At 36.5% G+C, this 10,826-nt stretch overlaps 1 protein-coding gene across 1 annotated transcript in view; it reads left to right on the top strand.

Moving 5' to 3' along the window:
* LOC106883141 (MORN repeat-containing protein 2) overlaps nucleotides 1-10,826 on the top strand; it is a 32,253-nt gene that overhangs the window by 5,882 nt on the left and 15,545 nt on the right. The window contains exon 2 of the mRNA XM_014934032.2: nucleotides 6,032-6,109. Within this exon, the coding sequence (XP_014789518.1) occupies nucleotides 6,032-6,109 (78 nt within the window). The remainder of the gene's footprint in view (nucleotides 1-6,031; nucleotides 6,110-10,826) is intronic.

Below are 10,826 nucleotides of genomic sequence, written 5' to 3'. Positions count from 1 at the left end.
CCTCCTGCTAAAAGGGATTACCCTGCTATGTATAATCAGGGCAGCGCAAAAAGTTGTTTTGCACAAGCATTTCTATAGCCAATTAGACGGATGAAATTTACGTACGCTTAATAATTTTACGCAAAACAGCCTTTTGAATTATGAACATATTTACATCATAAGGGTTTTTTCGTTGTAAGGCTTTCTTTTTTAGTTGATTTTCACCTAGCAAGACTTATCGTAGATGGCGTAATAAGTCACACCCGGACAAGGTCGGGTTATACTGCTAGTATAATATAAATGAAGGAGAACCTAATTTTGCATAGCCCATGCCAAATTTTTACTTTTTCATTTCTCATGTCGAAAACATCAGAATGACAGATTCCAGCCTGACACAGAGAACAAAAGAGCATGCCATGCTCATGCCCTAGCTGCCAACCATACTGACTTGGGAGATTGCCAGCTTCTTCAACATGGCCAAGTCCTCCATGTTCAGGGTCAAGAAGAAGCTGAAAGCCTCTGACAATGATATGTGATCCATAGCCAAGATAAGAAATAGTCTCAATGGTCAGATGTCAAGATGTTCTAATTCATCCAGTAGGTCCAAGACATTATCAGTGATAACCCCAACAAGTTGAGGAGGACCATTAATGAGCAGCTCAAGATGGTAGAGTCCTCTCTCAAATGTCTGGTACATGAGGTATCAGGTGAAAGTTCTCCATGATGAAGAGAGAACATTTCTGACAAGACTCAGAATTGTGATCATGGGACCTCCTAGCTCTCCTGATTTGAACCAATGGAGCCTTGTCAGTGGGAATCTAGCCAGCAGTGAATTGTACCAAAGATTTGTTGGAGTTTGTTGTGAATATGGTTCATACAGGACACCTGATCCTAGTATGCAGTTCTATCCATGGCAATCATTGGGGACAAGAGCAGTATTTTTTTATTGGTTTGTCTCTGATGTATCTTATTGATGTCTTTGTTTTTCTTTTATGTTTTTGTTTTTATTCTTGTTTGCCATGGTGCACCATTTACTCCAGTTCAACATGGAACAATGTACAGAAGCTTAAGTTACTCTCTATAACAAAAGATCAGTAAGAATCATGAAACTAAGACCAACTAAGGGAAGAACTGTTAAAATTCAAACATGTCTATAATATCATTCTGAAAACACTGTTCTTTGTGTTCAGTTCAGATAAACATAAGAAGACATTCACATACGCACAAAAAATAGTAGATTCATCAAAAGCTTCAAACATCATGCTGGAACGCATACATCCAATAAGTAGAGAAGAACAGCAGCTATTGCACATTGAGTTCTCCATAAGAATTTTTAGGTGTACTGAAATAAACTGGACAATGGAGAAAGTATATGCCCATACAGTTACTTCAACCTATATTATTAAGTACAGCAAGTTGGAGTGTGTAGCATGAGTCTCAGCTACAAATAATATTGGTATAGCTGAACAAGAAACTTCTGATACACATCTGGCTGTTCTGCTCAATCTGAGCTGAACCATGGTTGCATCAAAGTCATATCACAGAAAACTCATGTCATTTGTTGAAGCACAAAGGAGGAATTCCAACCATGTTTCGTGGTTCGCTAACTCAACAACTCCTTTATAAGGTCCAGTGGTTAAGGACATCATCAAGAGGAACCACGGCTGGTTTCAGCCCCCACTCCTCCACCATTTTCTGATGTGGTGGCCTCCACCCTTTTTGTTCTTTGGTTGCTTTGTCTTCCATGCAGTATCAACAAATGTCAGCAGGTGAATGACCTGCCAAATTTCCCTTTAAATACTCACTGGCTCCAGCAGCCAGTGCCAGCTGTCAAGTTACATAATCTAAGCTTCAACAGCATGTGTCCACTAACTGTCACATGGTGTAGTCCACTGACCAATGGAGGGGAAAGGCACTTTGTTTTGGCCTGCACTCTCTCTAGACCTACCTTCCAACAGAGTTATGTGAGTTTCAGCTCCAGCAGCCAGAGCCAACTAGCTGTCTCATGGTACAAGCCTTCCAACTATCGGGGAGGAGGACCAGCAATGAACAAAATGGTTCCTTCGGCCCACCTGTCAAGCAGCAACACTGTGTAAGTGCCAGCCAGCCTCACCTGGTAGCGCTATTTTCCAGTCAGCATATTATGGCTTTCAAGCCATTTCAAGTCTTCTCATTTCAGCCATTTATATAAGCTGGCCTTGTCGACTGCCTCCTCTATCCTCCTTATTACTTTTCTCAGTTCGGTGCTCAAAAATGCAAATCTTCTTTTAAATAATGTTGCCATTTTCCTTTCACTGAAGCCTCTAGCCCTCACTGCCAGGTAGTAATACTTGACAGTCCACCCCTGTTCCCCACACTCTTCGATTAATTTCTCATACCTCCTCTCCTTCTGTTGCTCCACATTAGCAATGTTCTCTTCCCACAGCACTGTCAGCTCTCGCAAAATTCCAATTTTTCAGTCCGTATTCCAAAGGATTAAGTCCAGTCTTTTTGTTGTTTTTATGAGTGGACATATTAATAATTTTTCCAAATCCATAGCCAGCTTCCAGTATCCCTTCCATCTTTCATCTGTCTCATATACTTTTTTTGAAGGCCTGATCTTATGTCCTTTTCCCTCCTGGAAGCATATCCTTCCATATTTTTCCAATTTTGGGTACTCACCCCTATTATATCCCTCGATCTTCTCCTTGAGTGCTGCACTTATAACACCAAGGACTTGGTTGTGATGCCTTGTATATCTGTCTAGTGCTAGCCTGAAGTTTGACAGAATATGTCACACCATCACTTTCTCTCTACATCAGTCATTTGTAGATTCCACTAGACTAAATTGACCAGTGAAGGCAAAACGTTGAAGATAGACTTGATCAGGAAAGATGTTCTTGCTTGTTCCCAAACCCAAAGTTCCCTCCATGAGATTCTGCGACTGACCACATATTCCTCCCATCTCAGGCACTGTCCCTCTTGACTAGATTGCACCAAATGTACATTTCGCTTTTCTTTTTCCTCCTTTCTTACTTCGTATACCACTGTCTCATTCATCTCTTTTACACTGCTCATGCAAAATAGTTTGAAATTTTGCAATCCTAGACTGGCTTCTTGATCGCTCTGACTACATCAGCATGCCATAGCTTTCTGGTTGCACTGTTTACTGCTTCTTCCACTTTCCATTTCCTCCCTGTTCGTAACTCTGGAGGGTTTTCTCGGATGTCCTGATCTTTTGAACACCTTAGCATCATTACTGTCTTCACCTTTCCTGCCTTATATTCTTCGATGAAAAATATAAGTATTCAATTCCACATAGTGCAATTGTATTCAGTGGTTTTGGAAGACCAAGCCATTTTCTGATAAACACGCTGCATCTTTGTTCTATCCTTTCTATTCTACTCGAGGCTATTTCATACATTTGCAATTACTGCACTATCCTTGAGTACAGTCCAAATGGCAGTATCCAGCATTTGAATTTCTCCAGTAATGTTGTCCTGTCAATTGCCTTTAGTCCCTTGTAAAGGTTTGATAGACCCTGTTCTACTAATTCATGTGTTTCTTTGTCTTGCTTCTTATTCAATAAATCTCTGTACCATCTGCCAAGACATTTTACTGGTTGCTCTTTCACATTGGTATTTCTTCATTTCCTATCCTGAATTTAACTTTTTTTTCGACCCCTTTCACGAATGCCACACCTTGAGATTTCTTGGCTTTGAATTTCACTCTCGCCCATCCTATTAGCTCGTCCAACCGCTCTAATGTTCCATCTGCTACTCTTCTATTTTCTGACAATACAGTAATCTCATCCATAAAAACCCTTACTGGTATCTTTGTAACAGCTGTCTTACAGTTTGTTGTCTTAATAACATCTCCATGACTAGCAGAAATAAGATGACTAATATTGTGCATCCAGCTGCAATACCTACTTCTAGCCATTGCCACTCCATTGTGAACTTCCCTGTTATATATTTCATCCTTAATTTATTGTAATAACACATCAGCATTCGTTGAACATCTTCTGGAATCCAAAAGAAGTCCATAGCTGCTTGAATTAGTGTGTGTGGAACAGATCCATATACATTGGAAAAATCTAGCCATACAATGTACAGGTTTTTCTTCAGTTATTTTGCACTGTTGACAGCTTCTAGATGGCAAATGCATGTTCTATGCATCCAGGGATTCCAGGGATCCCTACCTTCTGGATTGCTTCATTAACATATCTGTTATACTGTATGAATCATATGATTCTCCTGGCAATAATTCTAAACATGATTTTTCCATTGTTATTTAGCAGTGAAATAGGACTGAATTGCCCTAGCATTTTTGCCTTCCTCTCTTTAGGTAAATAGATACCTTCAGCTATACACCATTGTTTTGCTACATGTTTCTTCTTCCACAGTTCTTTTATCAATGCGAATAGTCGTAAATGCAATTTCAGGCAATGCTTATGGACAACTCTTTGCTCTTGCTTTTCTAATGAATTCATCAATTTCTTTCTGTCTGATGTCACTCAAATCGAATGGTACTCTTAGCTCAGGTTGTTTCTTTAGCCCGAGCATTTCTGAGAGTACTTTATTCCTATCAGCATTGCTATATGTCTCTTTAAGCTGATGTTTGAGTTCTTCTTTAGTGCAATCTAATCTTCTGCTCTTACTTTCAGTAAACAAACATTTAGCATATTGATATGAGTTGTTTACAAAACTACAATAGTTCTTTTCTCTCTCCTTTCTTCTGTTCTTCTTTCTTTCCTTCCTTAGTCAGTCTCGATGCCTCTTTTTTATCTCTTCATATAGTTGTTTTAGCCCTTCTCTTTCCCCCTCCTTTGCATCCTTCCATCTGGTTCTTGGTTTTTCTTCTCTTCTCGTATCTTTGCAATCTGTCTTTCTCTCCTTGATGGTCTGCCCTTTGTTGATAATTCTCCATTCCCTGTTGTCCAGATCTTTTCTCTCCTTCCCAATAGATTATGTTAGCCATGTTTTTGAGCTTGTGTTCATAATCCCCTTTGAATTTGATGGTCATTCTTGCTACCTTGTCAAATTTCTTATAGCTAGCTGCATCATTTGCCTTTGGCCACTTAATCTTTGGCTTCTTCATGCCTATCTCTTTTCCTGGCAGTTTTGATTCAACTGTGGAATGATCCTCACTATGATTTCTTTCCAGGATCTTTTATAGGATCCAGTGACTAAGGACATCATCAGGAGGAACCACATCCATTTTCAGCTCCTACTCCTCTACTATTTTCGGGGGTGTCTTCAGCTCTGGTGTTGAGTACATAAACATTTCAATTCACTGCAAGCATACTCTGGCATAAGATTCAGTTAAAACAAAGAACTCACAATCTAAATAATACCTGTAAACCAATATGAATTATGTCAGTCTAGTATGGGTACCCTAAATTTCCTCCCTCATTCTAAATAAAACTTTACACAAACAAAATAACACATTAAAAATGATAGGTTGCACATACAACACATAGCCCACACAACAAAACATGAATACTGGATCTAAAAGACCAATTACATATACAAATAGTCACTGATTGCTCTGCTCCAATTCACAATGCTCCTGACAATTTATATTCATCCCCAATGTTAGTTAGAGCAATATTACAGAATACTATGTTTTAAAAGTACTATTTCTCTCACCTCATTGAAGTAGACAAAGTACACTTTCATTCATCAGTAGCAATACTAAGCACTAACTCCATGATAGATTACAGATCACCTCTATTGAATCCATACTATAATGCACCAATATTTACAGGTGTTATATCAATTTTACATTCAAGTTATGCTAATGTATAGAAGCATGTTTTCATGAAAGATCTGAAATGAAGTGTATTGCTTGTATGATGGTGATACTTGTTTACAACTATCAAGCAATGTCATGACAAGGAGACACTAACACACAGACACTTTTGCATGCACACATACAAGAAAGAAGCTTAACAGAAACATGTTTGCTGCTTATCCTCCATATTTCTTATTATATATGAAAAACTTTTATTCATATCATAATTGCATTTACAATATTCAAAATAATGAACACCTTTTTATTTCTTTTCTAGAAAAGGAAAAAAATAATGAAGCAAACAGCAAACAAATTCAGGAAAATGCATATATTTTTCCCAATGGAGATAGGTATGGTAAGTAGAAACACGTTTCAAACAAAGATGTCCATAATAAAGTAGTACTAAATCTGAAACAATAACGGTGTCTTATTTAGATTATAAGGCCAACAATTTTGAAGGAAGGGAGTTAGTTAATACTATTGAGTCCAGTACTTGACTAGTACTTTAAGTTTTCTATATAAATACATATGTGTGTGTGTGTGTATTATATTCTGCCATGCTAAAAATTTCGTTCTATTTTTGATGCTATTGGATTGGCGGATTAGCAAACACTAGTGAACTTCACCTTCAGTAATTCTTCACTAATGGAATGGATAGTTTATCTGTTGATTTCTCTCATACAGTCTAGCCATCAAGTGTGGTGTGCTTCACTTTGAGGTGCCTCAATATTTAAATAGACCCCCTTTAATCTATTATATCAGAGCCTTGTGAGGGGATTTGGTCAACAGAAACTGAAAAATGCTTATATATGATGAGCTTCTTTCTTGTATGTGTGCATGCAAAAGTGTCCGTGTGTTAGTGTCTCCTTGTCATGACATTGCTTAATAGTTGTAAACAAGTATCACCATCATACAAGCAATACACTTCATTTCAGATCTTTCATGAAAACATGTCTGGCCATGGGGAAATATTACTTACCTAGAAACAGGTGCAGGTTGGAAACAGGAATAGTATCTAGCCATAGAAAATCTGCCTCAGTGAATTCTGTCTGATCCTTGCAAGCATGGAAAAGTGGACATTAAAATGATGATGTATATTACACATTTCTTAATAACAAAGTTATTGGATTGTAGCCATGCTGGAGCACCACATTTGAGACATTAATTCAGCATTATCAGTGTATATTTGCTGAACCAATATGTAACTATGACAACATCACTGGTTTTAAGCAGTAGAAACATGTACACATGCATGCTTACACACACACACACACGCACAAGCTGGCAGAAACGTTAGCATGCCAGGCGAAATGCTTAGCGGTATTTCGTCTGCCATTATGTTCTGAGTTCAAATTCCGCCAAGGTCGACTTTGCCTTTCATCCTTTCGGGGTCGATAAATTAAGTACCAGTTAAGCACTGGGGTCGATGTAATTGACTTAATCCCTTTGTCTATCCTTTTTTGTCCCCTCTGTGTTTAGCCCCTTGTGGGCAATAAAGAAATAACACACACACACACACACACACACACACGCATATATCCCTTTAGCATTTAAACCAGCCATATCCGGCCAAAATATTTTGCTTTTTTATGTTCAAACTAGCCTGATCCAACATCTCACATCTACTTTCCAATGTTTTAGTAAAAATAAACTACATTATTTACAATTGATGGATATTTGTCCTCATCTTGTTTGTTGTTAATACGTTTCGGCTGATATACCCTCCAGCCTTCATCAGGTGTCTTGGGGGAATTTCGAACCTGGGTTCTCGTTCCTAAGGTATTTTTTGATGTTGTTGTTGTTGTTATTATTATTATTATTATTATTATTATTGTTCAGGTCACTGCCCCACAGGCATATGGTGTAGTGGTTAACAGCGTGGGCTACTGACTCCAAGATTCCGAGTTCGATTCCAGGCAGTGACCTGAATGAATAATAATAATAATAATAATAATAATAATAATGATAACAACAATAACAACAACATTGAAAAATACCTTAGGAATGAGAACCCAGGTTCGAAATTTCCCCAAGACATCTGATGAAGGCAGGGGGTATATCAGCCGAAGCATTGTGTTAAGAACAAACAAGATGAGAACAAATATCTGTCAATTGTAAATAATGTACATAATTCCTCATCTCTTAAATATAGAACTGAAAAATAAACTATCACATCATTGAAATCTTGCAGCCACAAGATAATGCATGACTAATTCAAGATAATGTGAATAAATAATTATATTTGACAGAATAATCTGAATACTAAAGGGATATATATATATATATATATATATATAGAGAGAGAGAGAGAGAGAGAGAGAGCAATGAGAAAATGGAGGAGAATATGCGGTACCCATTGACTTGCAGACAATGTATTCCATTGATTAATCTGTTTATTTTATAACTAAATTGACAAAAAACACAATATACAGACACTTATGACATACCAGCTGTGTGGTTAAGAAGTTTGGTTCTTGATCACATGGTTTCAGGTTCAGTCCCACTCACTGCATGACACCTTGGGCAAGTGTCTTCTACTATAGACACAAGCCAACCAAAGCCTTGTGAGTGGATTTAGTAGATGAAAACTAGAAGACATCCATCATATGTATGTATGTATGTATGTATGTATGCATGGATGCTTTTTATGTGGCACCAGCACTGGTGGGGTTGCCATGTACCCACAAGATAAGACCCCTCAACTGAGTGGGGTGTAGACTGGAGAAAGAAACTATGCTAGAGGGAGAGGAGCAGGGGCTTTCCTGAAGATGTGAATACATGGCTTGCCCACCTGGAAAGTGAGAGAGAGAAGAAAGAGATGTGAAATCCAGGTACAATGTGAATATGAGATAGAATAGGAAGTGCACTGAGTGAAAATAGTATGACTGATGATTAAAAATAGGGAATGAGTTGGACATAGAGGATATCAGTTCAGCACAACATGAAGTGAAAAAAATAAAATGAGTTGTGGTAGGGAAGGTTTGACAGAGCCTCAATTCTGTTGAGATGGATGGGTTTCCTCAAGCATAGCATAACACCATTCATCTTGGTCCCTTGTTATCTCTGAGAAGCTCAACAGTCTTCACCACTTTGTCTCATTTCTTCCTAGATCTGTCTCTTCCACATTTTTAGCAATCAGCACTTCTTTATACAGCTGTCCTCCTGGGCATTTCAGAACATCTTTTTCCAGTGTGCTCTTATTAATTATTTCTCTTGCAAATCTGCCGCAAAAATTATACTTGCTCTGCTAACCTACCTTTAATTCCACTATACCTTTTATGTGTCCATAGTTTGCACTATGCAATTTCTACCTTATCTACATATGAAACAAAGTCATTTACTCAAAGGGATTAGTTTTCTGTCTGTTCTCTTGCTAATTAGAACTTTAGTCTTTGCTAAGTTAAGCTTAAGACCCCTTTAATTCCAGGTTTTGTTTTCATACTAGGAATTTTAAATCTAATTCTTCTACACTTCCAGCTGTAAGTTCAAGGTCATCAACATAAGAAATGCAGAAAACATTGGTTTTCTTAGTATACAAGTGTCAGAAAGCAGCAGCCCATTCCTTCTGTATAATATCAAAAAATATTTTACATGTGCTGTGCCCTTATATATTCATAGTCTTTCAAATTATATGTAAGCAAAGTGATAAAGCAGTAAACAACTAATAAGATAAATTAAAGTTAGTATCAACTACAGAGAGAGAGGGTTAAAAGGAATGATTATGAAATAGGTTTAGGAAAAGGGAGAAAGGTGAGGAAAAATATGAAGGGAAAGAATATTTGTATATGTATAGAAGAAATGAGAGAGTTGAGGGAGCTTGTAATTACAATTTAATAAAGAAAACTGCTTATTAATTAGTCTGGATTATATAACTTTTACTAATAGAAAGCAATTATTAAAGCCTAGACATTTTAGAAGTTCCAGTTTTCACATATTTTTATCAAAATGCTGTTTTGAAGTTTCTTTTATTATTGAATATTTCAAGTATGTGCTTCCATCATGATTCTAATTTTATTTATACAATATTTTAATTCAGTGCAAGGTAGTATTTTTCAACATCTGCTTATATTTCTGGAATTATAAAGTTTATCCAGATTATAAGTTTAATCCAGAATTAAAAGCTTAATACAGCATCAGTCAAGTTATGTTGATTCCAGTGTCCTTTCATTTTTGTTGGATGCTGTTGAAGAAATAGAAAACTGAACTAAAAAAGTGGTTTTAATTTACATGTGCCAATTGGCTGTACCTAAACAAATATCCACATCACCCCAGATTTTGTTGCCTCATAGCTTTCAGAAAAATGAATATGATTTTTTAAAATTTTCAACAGTTATGTTTCAGATGGTGTAGATTATGATAACATTAGAATTTATGGTAAAAAACATTTTCAGAGGTTGTGGGAGTTTCAACAAATTCATATACCTTGATTTTCTTCCCCATAACTTTCAGAAAAATGGGTATTTTTTTATGAAATTTTCTACAAATACCTTTCAGAATGTGTAGATTATGATTATTTAAGAGTTAAATGTGAAAAAAATGGGGTGTGGTATATTTCATGCATTTTGATTTTGTTTTCCTAATACATTTTGATAATTTAATTACAATTATGTTGAAAACAATTACTCCACTCTTTCTTGAAAAGTCTCTGAAGTGGAGTGCAATACTAACACTAATTATTGAATATATATTTCTTTCATTATTTTGTCACAATCTGAAACTTTCTCTTTTAAACAATGGAAAGTACTTTGTTCTCCATATGGTTGTTTAGTATGCTTGAAACAGCAGGGATCACATGGGTCTCAAAAGTAATTTTTGTCAACATAATCATAATTAAATCATCAAAGAATACCAGGAAAACATAGTTGAGACACAAGAAATAGCCATCTCCCTACCATTGTTTTTTTCACATTAAATTCCTATATAATCTTTATTTGAATCATCTGAAAGTTATTTGTAGAAAATTTCATTTAAAAATACTCGTTTTCCTGAAACCTTTCAGGAAACAGATTTAAGGTGTTTCAATTATCAAAACTCTTCTCCCAAAAAGATTTTCACAATTCCAATATGATCAT

Source organism: Octopus bimaculoides, chromosome 4 (genome assembly GCF_001194135.2).
Source record: "Octopus bimaculoides isolate UCB-OBI-ISO-001 chromosome 4, ASM119413v2, whole genome shotgun sequence".
Lineage (NCBI taxonomy): Eukaryota > Metazoa > Mollusca > Cephalopoda > Octopoda > Octopodidae > Octopus > Octopus bimaculoides.
The sequence above is the reverse complement of the archived record's forward strand: the minus strand, read 5'-3'. Positions and strand labels throughout refer to the sequence as shown.